Here is a 19112-nt window from a genome sequence, read left to right on the forward strand (position 1 = left end):
AATCAAAATGCATGTAAGGAGGTTCTAAGTTGTTCCAAGGAAATGAAATAAAACCAACATTGTGAGCAGTTTCTTTTCTCTAGAATTATAGCAGATGCATCTTTGAACAAAATTATATATTCTCAGATGGATTTATTTAACAAGTTTTTAATCTTTAAATATAGATTTAACACATTTTTTACAGGTACATATACAATATAGTTCATTTAAACTTGCAGTCAGAGAAAATTCTCTACTGTAATTTATACATATACATGAAGAGCCTAGTTCAACAGCATACTCAGGGAAACATACCATGTCGTGTGCAAAGTTTCAAATGTTAAAAACCTCAGACTGTACATTCAGATCTGCAGAACTTATCAACCTCATAAATCAATAAAAGCTTAGATTTAAAACTATGGAAGACAAAAAAAAAGATTAAAATCATTTCATATGCAATGTGTGCTATGTTTCAGACAAATATTTACAGTTGTACCTCAAAATGTGTACTGTTACCACAAGAATTGTTACCACTATAAACAGCCCCAGCAGTAACTTAGGCCACTCCTACTTTCCCACCTAATTAGTGCATTGTGACGTATTTGGAAGTAGATGAGAAGAATCCCCAGTGGCTTAATACCTGTGCACTGTGGCTGCCAGTGGCTGAAGGACAGCAGGATCCTTCTGGTTCTGTGGTATTGCTCAGTCCAGACTCGGCTGGTCCCGGCTCTGGGGGTGCACAAGGGTCGCCCCCAGTCCTGGAGGCCCAGAGTGGAGAAACATCCACTGTGGGGTGGGGAACCTCCAGGCCACCACGGCCAGCGAGCAGCTCAACAATTCCCCCGCACAACAATGGTCACAAAACAAACCCACTGTGTTTTAACTCAGCTTAGGACTGTGTCTAAGGACCAGTTCACAAATGTAAGACAGATCATAAAGGTCCCCACGGTTTAGCCCATGGTACAAACATTTCGTTTGGCTGGGGCAGAGCAAATTCACTACTGCATGCACACAATTAACCCTGCTCTCCACACACTCAGATGCTCTTTGCACACATCTGCTTAAAAGTTCAAATCCCCTGTACCTACCTATGTTCTACAAAAGCAAAACTAGACAAAGAAACACAAAATTAAATTATGAGTTTTCAGCATTCTTCTTCCTTTCTCAAAAATTCAATAGATTCATTATTGTTAAAGATGCTGGAAAAGTCTTATCACAAGAACATCCTTAGTGCAAACATGGACATTTAGCTTGGATTTATGGCACTGTGTTCCAAAAGTACATACGTTAATGTAAACTTCAACACTTGCTAGATACAGGTTTCAGCCCTGGGACGCTTTGGGACCCTAAGTGATTGGTGACAACCCTGAGTTGCCAGTTTGACCTGATCCAGACCTCACTGAAATCAAGGAGGTTGACTGCAGTGGGCTGGAGTCAGACCCTAAGTGCAAAAAGAGGATCTTTAGTTTTATTGCATCCCCACATGTGAGTCAGCCAGATGATGCTCTTACAGAACATTACATTCACATAGCTGATGCAGATATTTAAGAAAAAATCCACCCATAAAATCAATTAAGCGGGACATACAGCTTCTTTGTTTGTTTGTCTGTTTTCCTTTTTTGGTTTACCAAAACTCAACTCTTGTTTGCAACTTCAACAGTTGTCAGCTAATAAGTAGGCAAAACCTACTTCAACCTGTAGAGGGAATTTCAAGCATCTAAACAAAGTGTCAGGAAACTGTAGTGTACTTCTCTGATGAAACGTGATGTATGCCATGGAAAAACAGCAGGAAAAAATAATAAAACACCATAATTTCCACAGGCGAAAAAAAAAACCCCAAAGAGCAGAGAATGGCTTCCTTTATGAGCATGAGAAGCTGCTTAGGACCCCGGTCCCACTCACTGCAGATGGAGCTGTGGAGGTCTGTGAATGTGATGAATAGTACAGGACAACTCCAACTACTGTGCTATTTCTCTGTAACACTTAGTTGAAAGCTTCCAAAGAGCATCGAAAATAGGATGCTGCTAGTTCACCCTTAATTCAAGGGGAACTAAACTTTCTCGTGTTACACAGGGCAGCATCTATAAAGTAATGGAGAATGACGTTAATATTAAAGCATCTTATTCCAAGAAATACATTGTTCCCGGTAATCATGTAACATTTGTATAACAGAAAAAAAAAAAAAAATTATAAATGCACTCCTGCATTTCGCCCTAAAAGCTGAACTCCCACTGGCTTCAGTGAGAGCCTTGACTAAGGCAGGACCACAGGGTTTGACTCATTTCAATCATCTATCACTTCATTATCACAGCAAGGCCAGCTGATACCCTCTCTAGGCTCCTTATTTTGTCGGGCTGGGAATGGTTTTCTGGCGTTACTAAATAGGTGTCCTGTGAAGCTGGCTGGCACCGCAGGTCGTAGGAGGAGACCCTGCTCTTATGTTTCAAAGGCCAAAAAGAAATCAGCATTGCCTCTAAGGGACCCTGCACGGACGCAAAAGCCTGTGGCTGCAATCATTAAAGTGCGTGAGGGACAGTGCAAACAGCTGTGCTGCAGCTGCAAACCGCGAGAGGCGTTTGAACCAGAACGTGGACAAAGCTTGCACATTTCAGCCAACGTGCTTACGGCAGCCTGCAAAAGCTCAAGCCACGGACAATAAATACCCTGATCAGGCAGATGGAAGTCACAAAAGGGGACGATCCCCAGCGCCCTGTCCAGAGGGGCACAGAACAATCCCCAGTGCCCTGTCCAGAGGGAGCACAAAACATGCAAGCTGGGTCCTTCAGGCACTGCCAGTGGGGGGAAACCTTTGCTCAGCTTTATGGCATGGAGAGCAGGCACAGGGAATCCCCCTAAGGCTTAGAAGAGAGAATTTGGCAAGCGGGATGTGTTAAATAAACTAGGAGAGGGTCTGGCACGTAGAACAGGAGCCTGCGCCCACCTTAAATCACCAGACTGGCTGGGGTAGGAAGTGACTTCAACAATAATCTGGCCCCAGCCCATGCCGTGGGTGCTGCAGTGCAGCTGAGGGGTGAGATGCTCTTCTCTTCACCTGCCAGTGCTGCAAAGTGTGATCTCTGGCACACTGGCCACCAAGGGACATGTTTTGTCTCCTGCTCCAGTGCAGAAGAGGCGCTGGGATTGTAATGCTGGAGCCCCAAGTGCTCCCTGAAGAGATAGTGTTGCATCTCTGTTAATTGGTGGAAAAGCCAAGGCAGTTAACCAGGCAATGCCTGACCACTTGCAAGGCTGCTGAAACTACAGACACACGGGTGAGCCTCAGCAGTAGTTACATTCTGAGTATTGCTCTTTATAAGCACAGTTCTCTCCAAATATTTTTCATTTTGTGCTCTGCATGTTACCAGCTGCAATACAAAACTCATCCTTCACCATGCCCATTAAAAAAATCCACCATGGGTTTGCACAGCAGAGGGAAAAAAAAATATCTGTTTGGAAGAAAGCAGCAAGGACTAATCTCAGAACCTACAGCTAGAGGCACACCAGAAGGAAAACTCAGTTTCAAAATTATCTCCAAGTCAGCCACCTTCCTCCCAGAGAACCTCATGGCTTATATCCAGGCCAAGATTTACAAGAGGACTGTGGATTTGTAAAGCTGGAGTGGCTGGGGAGTGAAGCATTTGCCAAATACCCCTCTGCTAACTTAAAATGGACAGCAAAAAGTTCCCTGTAACTTCATTATAACCTGTATTATAACACTGGAATAATTAGCAGGAGGGGAGAGGAACAGCTTGTAGGAATGCAGGTATCAGCTGTCCTGTGGTGGGCCACAGTATAAATCTAAGAAGAAATTCGAAGGTAAGGGAACCATTTATTCCATTCAGCTAAAGGCTTTGCCCTGAAAGAAATCCCGAGCCCCAGATTTGTATGAATTCTGCTATGAAATTCTGTGACTGGACATGGAGTTTTAATTAGGGGAACCTAGAGCTGAGCAGTAAGACAGGCACTGCCCGCACAAAATGCCAGAACTGCCTCTCCCCCAGCACTGAAGTGACTCCAGCACTCTCTAAGCTCTTGGGGACCCCGCAGCACGTTAGTCAGGTTTACACAGCTGACATGCAAACCAGCATTTCAGCACAAGCAGCTCATAACCCGTGAGGGTTCTGACGCTCCCTCCTGCCCCTACTCGGCTCCACGAGCTTGGCTGCCTAATTCTGCTCTGCTATGCTGGAGCAAGAGCTCCATCTTCTGAAGAAGCAGGAAAGAGCCCGGTCCCGACCATTCCCAAGGAGTCAGTGGTACAGTGTCACCTGCAGGGTGAAGTGACCAGCCCCCCAGAGAAAAGGGAATTGCTGAATGCAGAAGTACTGTGTGAAAATAATTTTTTTTCAGAGTGCAAGTTGCTTATGGCTGGAAGGACACGTTGCTGAAGAGCTCTAGGAACAGCTCTAGGAAATAGCCAGAGAACATCCTACACCATCCCCCAATATTTCCTGGCACGTGTGTAAGGTTAGAATCGTGCCTCAGGACTGCAGGCACGATCAGAAACAGCAAAAGAGAACAGTCACCTTCGCAGGGAAAACAGCCTGAGTGTTCTCAGACCCTGGGACACGGCTCTGGAGTACCTGGGCAGTGGTATGGAACTCACAGGAAGCATTTTCCGTGGCTTCACCCTGTGCAATTCCCCTCAGTTCGAATTCAGCATCTTTAAAAACCAGTGTAGAGCTGACAGGCTCTAGGTTTTGGGGGATATTATCACTGACAATGCAAACCAGCGTTCAAAGTTTCCCAGCACCCTTTCCTTGAGATGCATTCACAGTTGGAAAACCCTTTTGCATAGGACCTGGTGAGAGCGGGTAGCTACACATGGAGAGAAGATCAAGGGAGCCACATAACTGCATCTTGAAAACAGGGTGCCAGTAAACTCTGATCATTGGTTAGCAAACTACCCCTTACAGAAAATCAGCAAACCTTCAACCTGTGAGGTCTGACTGCCCTGCAACAAAGGGGATAAAAAAATACCTCTCTACATAAGAAGGATTCACTGAAAAATACCGAAAAACCATCAAGAGCTGACTGGAATTTTAAGCTTGTCAGATGGCTTTCTTCACGTTCATCAAAATAATAGATTCTGACAGAAAGAAGTATTTAAAGAGAAATCTCCTTGCAAAAATTGCTTCATACAGTCATAACTAGTATTTTTTTTTTTAATGGACTAAGTCTATGTGGGCTTCCTGAGCTGTTCCACCTCCAACCCTGGTCTCCCATTTGCAGAGGACAGCATGGTGATGAGGGAAGGCAGGGAGCAGTGACGCTGTGGACATGGCAAGGGCAACAGGCTGCTCTTAAGGCATTTTCTTGTGTCATCTCTTATGCTTCCCTATCTATTTCTATGTACAGTTACAGCTAGAAAATGAGAAATACGGGTTTGGAGACTCTAAGCCTTTGGCTGAAACCTGGTAACCTGTTTATTATAAACTTTATCTAAGGATGGATTAACCAGCAGGCAGCAGTGAGGGCAGGAGTGAGCCAGCAGGGAGGAAGTATTGCCTTTAGAGTGCTGGGGTCAGGCCACGATGTCTTTTGCAGCAGGAGGAGATTTGGCTTAGGTACCTCCTGTTCTCACGGGGTTTGAGCTACAGCAGGAGGCAAAACAGTCACGGGAATCCCTGGTCAGACTCCGTCTCTTCTCCCCGGTCTTCTACCCAGAGCTCTTGCAATGAAATCTATGTTTTTAAATGCTTGGTTTTAATTTACTAGTGCCTAAAGTCTCAGAAACGTCTTAACGTGTTAAACAAACGGAAAGGAAAAGCTTAATTTACTACTTTTGCAGGCTTTTTGGAATAGCTGCTTGCTTTTCTATTTTTCCAGCAGAGGCATATGCAGCCAGATTTAGTACATCAAGTGTAATGCAAATGGCTTAAAAGACCTGATTTGAGATATGAAATATTTCTGCTAGGCGTGCTATCAAATACCTGCAACTTTGGCATTCCGAAATCTGCAGTCACCGACTACTATCTGCAGACTGTGGACAGGAATCCAGCCTTCTTTTCTTCTGTTTAGGTTTTTCACCAACCTTTGAATGACAACAGCATTAGGAACAGAAGCCAACCAACCCAGAAGCAGTTTGGGGAGGGCACACTCTACACAGCCGGGGGTGCAAGCAACAATTTGTTCAAACCCAGGAAGCAGTTTAACAGGACCTGGCCATGCATTCGAAGTGTTCTTTCCACATAAGTTTAGGAACCTAATTAAAAAGCCCATACCTCTCTCTAGACAATGGAGAGCAGGACTCCCTCTCAAGTCTGCCTGAGGCTTCCAGAGATGCCAGGTGAGGAAAACTGGCTACTAAAAGCGCCAAGGGTGATTACTCTTCTCACTCCTCTGCTATTTAGACTGGTAGAATGATTTCAGTCAGGGTACCATAAGTAAATTCAAGCCCAGGTTTAGGCAGTTGGAATTACTCATGCTCGTAAGTGACAACCCTCAGTCCCATTCACGCAGTGAAATTTGTGCTAACAAAAAAGCTTGGTGTGAGAAATCTTTGACTGGCTCTGGCTGAAGCCCCCAGGAGTGGTGAACTTTCAGCAAACCTGAGATGCTTTGCATCTGCTTTTGCTAACAACAAACCGCGTTTTTCAAGATGCAGTGGGGCTAGACGATCCTTGCAGGTCGCTTGCAATTGAAATGTTCTATTTTATCCTGTTCTGATTTCTCATGAAAGTGCAAGGGCTGTAGCTGTCAGCCAGGAATTCTGTGTGGGGCATTGACATCCGTGCATTTACAGGCTGGTGCCTGCACAAATCTGACCCAGATTCCTGCTAACATCACCCTTCCCACGCCCCAAACAAGGCATGAGCACACTGGGCTCCTTCCTACTGAGACCCTGGGCTGGCTGATGAGAGCTGCTCAGAATCACCCTGGAAAGGAAAGAGCCAGAAACCTCAGCCAAATGGCTGTAGATCTCAGGAGGGGCATGCTGCCCTTCCAGACAAGGACACAACGGCCCAACAGGCAGCAGGCCCAGGGCCGTTCCCAGGGAGGGGATGCTCCCAGCCAAGGAGAGAAGCAGTTGTGAGGTGTTCTCTTGTGAGCCACAGCTTTACAGATAACAGAAACAGGCTCTGCAGCCACCCCCAGGTGACACTCCTACAGCTGTCTGTCTGAGGGAGGAAAATGCCTTGCACTTGCTCTCTATGGCTGGTAATAAGCCCAGAGGAACAAAGCCTGGAGCTGAGCTGGGATGGGCAAAGGGAAGCACCATCTGCAGTGGGGAGAGCATGGCAAGAGGGGCTGTGCAGGTGTTGGTAAAACCCAGCTCAGGCAGAGACCCACGGCAAGGGAAGTCCTGCCTTGTTTCCCAGGCCAAGCCAGAGCAGAAGGCATCTAAGCCTGGCACGAGAATGAATTCTCCAGCTTTCTGGAATGGTCTGGAGCTCAGTCAGGAGCTGCAAGGAGGGTATCACCAGGCTGCTGACATTTCAAGGGACTGCCCTGCAGGCTCTTAGAGATAAGGCAAAGTAATCCTAAAATACCTACCACTGTCCCTCACCATCTTCATGCAAGAGCTGAATTTCATCCCCGTTTTTCACCAGCAGGTCCTCTGATCCCCTCCTCTTGCAGTCTGCAAGGGCTTTGTATTTTCCTGGAGACTGTGGTAGAGAGAGAAACTTATCTTATTCAGCTGCATTTTGTATCATGCAGTTGTGATTCCTGCCTGCTGCAGGGAATGTGACAGAGCCCTGTCAGCTACCTTGATTTAAAATTATTTCAAGAAACTGCAGCTGAGGCATCTTCTCATTCCCCAAACCGAGATACGGAAATTCTGAGAGACATGGACAAGATACATCCCTTATCCAGTCAGGAAAGCAAGGCAGGATGACTGGCTGTGGCAGCTCCCCAGGCTCTGAGGCTATCACACCTCCACCTACCAGCTGGTTCCCGTCCTCCTCCTCGGTGTCCGAGCAGTTGGAGAGGTACTGGTGACCCGACCACTCCTCCAGCCCCTCGCAGATCTCCAGGGACTGGGACATTCCTGGCCAGCCTGCAAGACAGCGTGGGGCTCAGGCTGGGGACCCCAGCAGCCACAGGAACACCCCAGAGGGAGGGGAAGGGGCCATACTTCTGTGGGGCTTGTTCTGGGGGGACACGAGCCCGCTGTCCAGCATCACCGGGCTGGTGCGCTCCGAGTCGTTCTCTTCGGAGCTGATGGAGGCTCTCTGCTGCTTCCTGAACGGCCCAAAAAACAACAACAATCTTAGCTTTATTCCATGAATGAGCGCAAACTCCACAAGGTTTTGTCAAACAGGGTCAGAAATGATGCTGGTTCTTCTTCTTGTATGTTCCTGTAAAGATTAAGGGCTTAGTGCCCGGCTCTCGATCTTTTTGGGAGGGGAAAGGAAGTTGCTGCAGTGTCCCTGCTCTGAATTAGAGCCCTGTCTTGGCTCTGTCTCCATCTGCAGAGGAGCTGCAGCTCAGGCTGAGCTGCCAGGCTCGAGGGTGGCCCTGGCAGACCCTGTCCCCAAGGGGTGAGCAGCAGCACAGCCCTCCTGTCCCCTCCCCAGAGACAGGAACGGGGCCAGCACAGGGCCAGCAGGTGCCCACTGCTGGGAGGGGACCCCGGAGAGCCCCACCTGGCACTCACCTGTCACCCAGCTGGGAGGAGAGAGGGAGCTGCTCCGAGCACGAGCCAGGCTGCTGCTTCTCCACTGCTGGGAGGGCAAACACAGCTTAAAATCCAGGGTTTTATTAGCAACTGTCACGCTTGAGGCATTACTTTAAAAGTTAGACCTTTTGTACAACCCTATTGATTTAAGCTCAGAGGAAAACAGACCTACGGACTCCTGCAAAGCACAGGCTTAATTACGATGAAGGTGGAACCTTAGCACAAATCCAACACTGAGCATGCTACTGGGGACCACGACACGCTTAAAATTAGGCAACTGTTATCTATCTTGTTGCATTAAACCTATGACAACAAACGTGAAATAGTCCCCAAGGTAATGGCAACCAAAACAATGTGCTTCTGTGATCCATTTTCACATGAGCACCCAGTTTTTACTGCTCCAAGTTATGTCATTTCCCTGCAATGTAAGGCCTCACTCCAGCATTTTGCTACCAGGCTTCTAAAAATCAATTCTCCAGCGAGAAGTAGTGGACTTGAAGAGCAGCAGTGTGACAATAGGAAAGCTTCTGCTGCAGAGCAAAAGCCACAGAGAAATTGTTTAAATGTACCTTTTATAAGCTCTTGCTGCTTGAACAAAATTTTTCTTATTTCATTCAACCATGCCATCTTCAGATCTACTGTTTGGGCCTGGAAGAAGAGAAAATCGTCTGAATTTTGAATTAAGAGCCATCCATTATAATGTAGGAATAAAATCTTACTTTTCTATGCTGTAATTATCTGAAATCCCCCTTTTCCCCCAAAGCAACAACTAAATTTTAAACAGTCTTGGTCTTTTAAAACTGATGATTCCCATTACATCCAGGCAAGGCGCAGTGGAAATTGTAGAACTATCACTGCAACCATGAAGATCAACGAGACACATTTTCTTCTCAGTGCTCTGAGGATGTGCAAATACCCAGATTTCTGAAGCCACAAACCTGCACCACATACACCTCTTCTCGCCCACTGTACCAGATCTCAAATTTCCGATGATCTCCTTTCACGTTCTCAGTTATTCCAACTGCATTCATCTGCAAACCCAAACCAACAAAAAATTAAACATAATACAAAGCTCCCCTCTTCCCTAGGAATCCAGACTTTTGACAGCAAGTTAAACCTGTTTTCACTGAACTGAACATGTTTCATCAATTTTAATTTAAGCAGCAACTGAAAGTCATTATCTGTCTCATCCCTCCTGACTTTCTATCAGCTGCATTTTGGATAAGCTTTACAAAATGAATCAATGGACCTTCGGGAACATTTCATTTGGGAATCAGTGGAACTAACTGAAGCATCACCTCAGCTGCCTCTTAGCATAGAATTTCTCAGATCTGGCATATGAAGATTTATAAATACGTGACATGTTATTTATCTACATACATTATTTATGCCGTATTATTCTTCGTTCACTCACTAAATTCTTTGTTTCCCTCTGTCAGTGATCTTTAAAACCAATTTGTGAAGCCCTGAGCTCCTTTAGGAGTTTGAGTTCAATGCCTTTTGCCCCCTGAGCATCCCTGAAGTGGTGACAGCACTCCAATAAGAATTAATCCTTCTTGCCAAAAGAAGGGTTAAATTTTGGGATACAGCCTGAGCTGCCCCAAACCTCGGCTTCCAGGACACATGCAGGCTTGACGCTGAATGCTGAATACTGAATACTCACTACCACCCACCCCTTTTGATAGTTTGGATGAAAACACCAAAGGCCCAAAACCCTTCAGGATCTGCACGGTGTTACCCACCTGAACCATGATTAGAGACAAGAAACTCTTCAGCAACAGGAGACCTCTGACCTCCCCCCTGAACAGGCCATGAAGCTGAAAACTGCCTGATACTACATGAACCAGCCTCTGCCTTAAAGCAGGGTTTGCTGGTAATTATTCACTGATTAAAGGATGGTCAAAAATAGCTCAAGTATCCCCCTTGCATGTTCTGGAACAGATGTAATAATAAGGCTATCATCTATCATAAATTATTCACGCAGACTGGATTAGACAAATCCACTGTAAACACAAACAAAACCTTAGAAATAACATCTGTTCAACACTGCCGCTCCTCCTTGAAAATACGTGCGTGCCCAGAGCTTTTGGTCTGAATGACTTTGACGATTTACAGACTAGGACCCATGGACAAACGTTCTGTTCCAACCGTTTCACATGCTGGTGCCCCTTTTCAGGGACACGAACAGCCTCAGCGAGCAGGAACCAAGTTGCTCTTGACATCACAGAAACATTTAGGCTGGAAAAGACCCCTGAGATGATCGAGCCCAGCCATTCCCTCAGCAGTGCCAAGGCCACCACAAGCCCCTGTCCCCCAGTGCCACATCCACACGGCTTTAATCCCCTCGAGGGTTGGGCACTCCCCTCCCCACTGCCCTGGGCAGCTCTGCCAGTGACTGACCACTCCTCATATCCAAGCTGAACCCCCCTGGCACAACATGAGCCCATTTCCCCTTTAGAAAGCTGGTGAGGCTCCGTTTTGATTTCATAAAACCTTAGAATTTATGAAAGCTGTTGGAAGGGCAGTCTAGAGAGCACCTTATCCAGTCGCTGCATTTCCCAGCTCTGTGCATCTTGTTTACCTTGGCAATTTATGGAGGCTCCTACAAAACTGCCCAGGCATCAAGATATTAGAAATTTCAGATGATCTACTGTGATGATGCAAAGAACAAGTGCCAGGAAGAGACAGATTTAAGGTCTGTTCATTCAGGTTAGTGGATTTTAAAATTCCATGTCCTCCCCCTGCCCAGGATTTACTGTCAGCTGTTGGATCACTGCAGTGCAGACCAAGCCGGGTTCGTGCAAAGCTCCGGGATGGTGTTCATCTGCATCGGCCTCCACGTGGCACCAGGCAGATTTACCTGGCACTGCAGTCGCCTGCATCCTCTAGGTTACTGACTCTCAGCTGAAGAGGTATTTACCACTGCTCACTTCACACACGACACAATATTACCCTGAGGGTTTCTTTGCTTTGTTTTATGGATGACCTGTTACACAGCATCTACCCAACAGCTCATCTCCATCCTGAATCCCCCAAAAACAGTGCTGCAAAGAAAAACAATTCCCTGATGCGCAGGGACAGGGTTTAGTGGTGGATTTGGCAGTGCTGGTTTAAGGGTTGGACTCGATGATCTTAGAGGACTTTTCCAATATCAATGTCTGTGATTACAAAGCAAATAAATGTCAAGCCCAAGGATTTTGCCCTCAGTACAGCAATTCTCAAAACGTATGTGCGCAGGTGTAATCCTGCCACATCCGTGGATTCTCTAACTCCAACCTCTGTGTGTGAACACCAACAGCTGGAAAATGAGTCCCCTCAAGGCAGAGGAGAACTGTGGACACATTGCCAGGACTCCCGAGTGCAGGATTTGCACCTCTGAGCTGCATTTCCCCCGCCACCTCTTCAGTCTTTTCAAGACCCTGTATGGTAAAACAAGCGCTGCAGGGGAAACAAACTCTCCTGAAAGAAAATTCTGCTGTTTGGGGAAAACATCGGGTACTGAAACATATGGCCTGAGACTTGCTTTTATTACATAATTTGTAACGTGCACCAGAGCTGAACAGACTTCTCTGCCGTCACCTTGTTTACTTGTTTTCTGACTACTTATGGCAAATCCCTCCCCAGACCCCACTGAGACCAGGGATCTGCTCGGCCTCCAAGTTCTCAGTTTTCTCCAACCTAATATATACCCCCACGGATTTTCATTTTTCAAGAAAAACAAGGCAGAGCGCTGAGAAAAAAAAAACAATGCTGATATTAGAACTGCTCATCACACGCAGTATGCCAGAAGGTCTCTTTTAGAGCAGCACTTTGGGATTTAATTGATAATAGTTAGCATTTATAGGGTTGGGACAGTTGTTTACATCCCTCGTATTTTGCCATAGGCTACCCTTGTCATCTGATAATTGTCCTTTCAGCTGCAGTTGGAGCCCGCCAAAGGAGAGAGGAATGGGGAGGAAGAAGAGTTAACCCTGCATGCTCCTCTGGGGGGGAAAGTAGGGCTCAGGAGCGGGCAGGCAGAGCCATGGGGGCCTCCCTGGGGCAGGGGGAGCCCCCCTGCTCTCCCAGGTGGGCTGGGGAAGACAAAATGCCCTTCCACGGCTTCACCCATTCCTGGAACACGGGCTGGAGCAGGGGGCCAGCACATCTGCAACCCCTGGCACTGCACAGGTCCACTTCCTTGGCAGAGTCACAGCCTCGACTCCGAGTCTGGGGCTCTCCCAGCTGCTGCCTCAGCTCGAGTTATCCAACCAACAGCCTTCCGTGGACATGGCACATCCCTGTGGGGCATCCCAGCCCTCAGCAGCGCAAAACAAGCCACCACGTCAGGGAGAAAAAATCCCCTCTGGCGCTGCAGAACTGCTGGTCTGCAATGTACACGGCTGTGTAAAACACCCTCACTTCCAGAAACAAAAATAAAACCTCCTTACTTTCAGAAAGTGCTTAAAGCTGTAAGACGAGGTTTTGTCATATCCATCTCCGTGCTCCTCTCGCTTCTTGCAGAAGACCAAGGCTTTCTCATAGAGGAACAGATGCCTCTGCATGGGCTTGAACCTGGCCAGATCCTTCATTTTTGTTGGCCCTTTTCGGTGTCCTGTCCAAACACTGAAAGATCCCTGCATCAACACTTTCCCCAGTTCGCTCAGGTCACCCTGGGGAGAGCGTGACAAATAAAAAAAGAAAGAGAAAGACGTCAATGAAAATGTGAGAGGACCCTCCAAACAATGATGGGACGCAGGGCCAGCTCTGTTCCAAGGCACGTCCCTCTAAGAATAGTCTTCCTGGAAGGATCAGAGGATCTTTTGGGAGTGATGACCTGGTGCCAGGTGGGAAGCACAGCTCTCATGCAGGGCTGCAGCTAGTCTAGAAACTCAGAAACTGGAAGAACTAAAAAGAATGGAAAACCATCCAGCTCCAATGGAAGAGCATGTCAAAGGCTCTAGCTACTTTAGTGGGACAGGGAAGTGAGATTTGAGCCTGAACTGAGATATCAGAAGATGGAATTCTCCAGGAGGCCAGGCCTGGGATCAGCAGCTTCTCTGAAACCCTAGGAAAGACAACCACTCCAATGGGAAAGGTTCAAAATCAGCCTCTGGGAGACGTTTGTTAAATGCTGAATGGGAAATGCTACACAAACACCCCAGGGTGAGTTATTGGGTCAGCCTTGAGAACACAAAGGGGCACACTGGAAAAATACTCCCAAAATCCACAAGGTGGCAAGTGTGGGCACCGTGCAGCTCTGCATATTCCCAAACCCCTGAAATCAGACGGAAGAGTGTCACCCGTGAGGGCTCCCTGATCCCATTCACTTTGTAGCTGTTCTCAGCTCTCACATTCTGGACCCCATCCACTCCCAGGGCATCACCTGGCCTTGTGCAAGGGCTCTCATTGCTCACATCTACTCACATCATATCCTGTGATTGAAATCTGATGCATGGAGTCATTGACTGACTTCAGCAAATCCAACATTGCAACCAGAGCTTCTTGAAGTTCCTGAACTCCATCGCAGCTCGTGCTGTACTTTAGCAGCTCCTGAAAATAGAAATAGGAGAGCACGTGTTTGCACTTGAACAAAGCAGATTTTTCCACCTTGCCCAAAGTTTCCAGTGCCCAGAAGTGACCTACACCGAGTTTCTTTTTTCATGTCACTGGAAAAAAAGGCTCCCTCTGAAACACAGTATGAGGCGTGGAACAGGTCAGTGCTCCTGGGCCTGTTTTTAAATGTGTTTCCTTAAGGATGGCATCAGCACAGAGCAGCATCACAGTCTTCTGACGCCTTTGTGTTGTGTCTTGGTAAGATATGGCAAATAAGGCTCAGGTTTTCCATTAGCTGCCAATATGCCCTCAAATGAGCTTGCGGCAGGTGACTGTCTTCAGACTGGCAGACACAAGGAACAGAATTTATAAAATCCAGAGCCTTCAAGTCAGTAAATGGAAGACAGAATTTTGCCACTGAGATAAAATTAGTTAAATTTCAAATGTCCTGTGCCCACCTAGAGCTGCACGTATATTCACTCCAGAGGGTAGAAGGTGATTCAGAAGCTACTGCCCAAGTGTTACTCCTGCCTTACAAAGTGAGAATAACAGCACTGCCCTGCCTGAGATGGGGGACACAAGAATAAATGCACTGAAGATTACAGGTGCTATCAACACCTGAGGAGAGGAAGAGATACAACAACATATTTCATTCAACAGATTCTCATTACCATCTCTGGCTCGGTTTTCTTACAAGTGCTTCTGTAATTTTGCATTTCTGAACAGATCCAAACGGTCTTTCTCTCTTCAAAAAAAAATGGCCTGTTAAAAGCGCCTGTTCCTTTTTCAGGTATGTGAACATTCATCTTCACTGGAAGTCACTTCAGGAGAGGCCAAGATAAGCATCCAAAGCTTGGTGCTGATTTACAGGTAACCTTTACTTGAAAAATAAAACTAATCTAATCTACCTGCTGACGCCCTTTGAAAGCAGAACATGAAATACCTTCAGAAGTAACTGGTATTTTGTCAGGCGCTGCACTGGTTTGAGCAGATAGGAATCCAGCCCGAGTTTGTGCTCTAATTTTCTTTGGCATTCCTGGAACACAGAATTCAGACTAAGTAAGTTTTGCACCATCTGAAAGCAGTTATTCCAACAGCACGACCGTGGGGTTTGATGGCTTGCGTTTTTCACACAGCACTAAACAAAACGCAGGAGAACTGCGGTCTGCTGAGGAGGGTGTTTAGGACAAGGGAGGGTCCAGGGTGGTGCCTGCCAGGGCAGGAGAAGCAGCTCACCTGGAAGAAGGAGCTTTCGGAGCACTGCCTCCACAGGGACTCGGAGCGGGGCTTGTTCTGGCAGTACTTCTCATACATCTGGAAATCGTCCCGCTGCAAGGCAAGCCAAGAGGCAGGTCACCCTCAGGGACCCAGCCCTGCTGGGCACCACCGAGCCAACACCCAGACTGTGTGTGTGCTTTTATCTCTGCTGCCAGCTTCAGTGTCTAAAAGTGACAGAGTTTGGGTGAAAAGAGCACAGCTGGGGATCACAGGCTGTGGTCACGATGGTTGCTCTGCCCCATCTCTGCTGGCCTGGCTGCTGGCCCTGAGGCTCTCACTCAACCAACATGACTGAGGTGCTGCAGAGTTCAACAAGCCAGGAGAAACACTGGCCTTCGAGTCTGCTTTGTACGTGAAAATGATTCACCCACCCTGTCTAGGAAACAACATCCCACTCTCTCAGGTGCTCCCAGGCAGTTTTCCAAACTGTGCAGGAAAATTCTGCAAGAGACGGGAGAAGGGACAAAAACGCAGCGGTGAGCAAGGCGAGGTCTGGGTATTCCAGCATTCCAAGGGGTCAGTCTGGTGAAAGGGGAGCAGAGCAGCAGCACCATACTTGTTGTGGAAGTCATAGATCTCGGGCATGTTTCCGAAGAGAACGTCCTTCCTGTTCCTCAGCACGGGGGGCAGGAGGATGAGCATGGCAGGGTTATCCATCTCAGCTCTGTAGCCCTGCCAGATGAAAAAGGGCTCATCACTCAGCTGCCACCTCCTCAAAGGCAGATGAAAAGGGGACATGAACACACTTTCAGTATGATCTCTCTGTTTCTAAGTGCAGCATCCCTCTTATCCCCTGCTTTTTTGGTCTCTAAATCCCTGTCTTTCAGCACACGGGGTTGTGGTGCAGAAGGGAATAACATGGGGCAGCTCCTGTGGGGTTGGCAGCACTGCAGAGATGCTCCCAACTCTCCAAAGGCAAATCAGCCTGGCTGCAGGAGAGGACCCACAGGAACAGTGGTGTGGGGAGAACACATCTTGTCCGTGACCACGGGACACAGGAGGGGCAGTGTGTGTGAGTGCAGCTCCACTCAGCCTCACCACAACCAGGGCAGGAGGTGAGCCACAAACACAGACAGCCTGAGATCAAATCAGAAATCCACGGGCTTTTTGCCCATTGCACAAGACGTGCTGAGCACTGAGCTCTCCTCAGTGCTTCAGGAATTCTGGGCTCTGTGGTTCCCCTTGCCCCTTGAAATCTCCCAAACTGGGGAGGAGCTGGAAGGGACAACACTGACACACAAATTGTTGGGTGGAACTAGGAAACGATGTAAAGCTCCACAAAGTAACAGCCCATCACTGCACCAGGTATGGCACATTTCCTCACTGCAGCGCAGGGAGAAGGCACGGCCAGAGCTCAGCACCATCAGGGCCAAAGAGGCCCCCAAAAATGCCACTAGCCACAGGTCAGGCTGGCCCTGCTGTTCACCAAGGACTGCACAGAACTGAGGTCCTTTTGACATGAGCAGCAAAAATGTGTTCAATATGTACAGCACATCTCCTCTGGCTTTGCAAACTAATCTCTCACATTCTCCGTGGCTGCAATCAATATTCCTTATACTAAGCAGGCATTTTGTAGTTGATTAAGGATGCAACAGATGATAAGTATCTGGAAAATTGGTCAATTTTATTTAAGGCCAGCAAGCAGGCTTGCCTCTCTAAAGGCAATCCTATTTTCAGAAAACTGAAGTCTATCTGTCCATTTTTCTCTATCTAGACTCGATGTGCACAGCAATAAATCTGTGCACCTGCCAACTGCTTCATCACGGAGAGTGTGGTTTAACAAAAACCCCAATCAGTGCAGGGAAATTATGTGTAACTACCTGCAGTCGAACAGATTTATATCCTGCCTGCTCCTGGGTGAGAGAAATGTGAAGGGGGGGGAGCTATTTAACAGCCAACTTGTTTTGCCCATCAGCAAGAGTTATTTCGGAATAAAGTAGTAATGTCTAAAATGACAGTATGAGAAATCATTTTCTGCCTTCTAAAGTAATGTGCTTCACACAGTCACGAACTTCACAGTATTGAGACAGAATTCTCCCAAGGATGAAACACAAGCTGCTTCCTTTTGTCTCCTAAAGGTAAAGGAAATTAGGGAACAGTAAAAAACCCCAGCTTTCTGCATATTTTGCAGGCACTGCTCAGGCTAATTACCAGTGCTTTTGTGTACAAACAGAAGGATTCTCCTTCATTGTAAATGAAAAGCTCATCCTGACACCAACTGTTCCTGCAGATGCCTCCAACAAAGAAAACCTAAGGAGCACAACACTTGAGTATTTATGACTAGATGGGGATCTGTCAGGGTGGTGGAAGCCTGCCCTGTCACATCTCAGCTCAGCTGACAGAGTGGCAGGTGCCCTTTTGTACAAGTCACCAGGGAACAGTAATGAGCAACCTGGAGAAGTCACTCACCGTCAAAACAGTGAAGAGCTCCTCCACATACACTCTCTCTGTCTCTATCAGCTCATTTATGACATGGCTAAAATGAGGGGGAAAAAAAATAGAAGTGCATCATTTTCATGGCTACAAAAAGCCCCACAGGTGATCAGTGCAGTTCAAGAGCAAAACACGGTGTGATCTAATTAATAACCAAGAGGTAAAGGCACTAGGGATGACACCTGGGTGAGGCTGGAGGAACACAGGGATGGGGCAAGGACTGGTCAGAAATAAACACCACTTTAGGCGACGTAAACGGGGTGGGTGCTTACCCTTTCAGTATATCTAAGCTGTCATCACTGTCTGAAATAAAATACTGCAAGGAATTTCGCTTCTCCTGATAGTCGTGCATGACCTCGATCTGCAAGAGAAATGGGAAGAGCTGCAGGAAGGGCCCTGCAGGGGCAGGAGCAGCCCAGCCCCTGGTGCCAGCCGGGAAACTCTTTGGGGAAGGATGAGATGTGCCTCCTTACAAGAACCCTCGGGCAGCGAACCTTAAAATGGAGCAACACGTAACGTTATTCCCAGAAATTACTCTGCTACACAAAACCTGAAAATACTGGTAACGTAATTCATCAGTGAAGAGGCCAGAGAACAGTTTCCACAGGGGAAATATCTGTGGACGGGAATATTTCCTAATACACACCTCTGTTATGCAAGAAACAAGCTCAGGGAATAACACTCAGGAAATAGGTGTCTGGATGCTGGAAAATCAATCCAAGATAGAGCTCAGGTGTTGGACTAATCCAACTAAACCACATGGATTTACGAGGGTTTGGGTTTGCTTGATTTTTTAACAAGGTAAAAGAAAAAAGAAAATAAAGAGAGCATCTCCAAATCCGAAGTACGCTCTATCTTTAGAGCAGTTTCAGTTCTTCAGTGTATAAAACGAACTCAGATTTCATTAACAATTTTTACCTTGCGAGAACTTGGAGTTTTTCTTGAAGTTTTCTTCCCAGGGAGAGAGAGATCAAATGAAAATTTCAAACTGGAATTAAAATCCACACCTCGGGTAGAAAAAAAGCAGAATTACATTACGTACATCTATAGCAAAGGAGATTCTTCAGACAAAAACTAATGAGTCAGGAAGAAAAATGGGGTACACTTTAAGAATAAATAATTAGTTAGCTAGTTCTAATAGCAAACTGACAAAATAAAGGGTATTTATCCCAAACAATACTGATTCTACATAGCACGTCACACGGTCACAAAGGCCACAAAGTACAAATATTTAGAAAAAACAAGACGTGCACCAAGGGAACAC

General features: G+C 46.9%; 1 protein-coding gene across 4 annotated transcripts in view; it reads right to left on the reverse strand.

The window, feature by feature from the left end:
• Nucleotides 1-139: 139 nt before the first annotated feature.
• The window catches only part of MCF2 (MCF.2 cell line derived transforming sequence), a 55508-nt gene continuing 36535 nt past the window's right edge, over nucleotides 140-19112 (reverse strand). For 3 of the 4 annotated variants that reach the window (XM_066182213.1, XM_066182214.1, XM_066182215.1), the window contains 17 exons: nucleotides 18767-18855; nucleotides 18121-18209; nucleotides 17825-17891; nucleotides 15972-16087; nucleotides 15787-15856; nucleotides 15374-15466; nucleotides 15081-15173; nucleotides 14009-14134; nucleotides 13033-13254; nucleotides 9541-9633; nucleotides 9172-9250; nucleotides 8582-8648; nucleotides 8060-8166; nucleotides 7869-7981; nucleotides 7477-7589; nucleotides 5913-6013; nucleotides 140-5663 (listed from right to left, as the gene is read on the reverse strand). In XM_066182213.1, coding sequence (XP_066038310.1) covers nucleotides 5611-5663; nucleotides 5913-6013; nucleotides 7477-7589; nucleotides 7869-7981; nucleotides 8060-8166; nucleotides 8582-8648; nucleotides 9172-9250; nucleotides 9541-9633; nucleotides 13033-13254; nucleotides 14009-14134; nucleotides 15081-15173; nucleotides 15374-15466; nucleotides 15787-15856; nucleotides 15972-16087; nucleotides 17825-17891; nucleotides 18121-18209; nucleotides 18767-18855 — 1691 coding nt within the window. In that variant the 3' untranslated portion in view covers nucleotides 140-5610. The remainder of the gene's footprint in view (nucleotides 5664-5912; nucleotides 6014-7476; nucleotides 7590-7868; nucleotides 7982-8059; nucleotides 8167-8581; nucleotides 8649-9171; nucleotides 9251-9540; nucleotides 9634-13032; nucleotides 13255-14008; nucleotides 14135-15080; nucleotides 15174-15373; nucleotides 15467-15786; nucleotides 15857-15971; nucleotides 16088-17824; nucleotides 17892-18120; nucleotides 18210-18766; nucleotides 18856-19112) is intronic. The other variant, XM_066182212.1, reaches the window with a different exon arrangement.

This window comes from Chamaea fasciata, unplaced genomic scaffold (genome assembly GCF_029207755.1).
Source record: "Chamaea fasciata isolate MVZ Bird 193981 ecotype frontalis unplaced genomic scaffold, bChaFas1.0.hap1 SCAF_4, whole genome shotgun sequence".
NCBI classification, from domain to species: domain Eukaryota; kingdom Metazoa; phylum Chordata; class Aves; order Passeriformes; family Sylviidae; genus Chamaea; species Chamaea fasciata.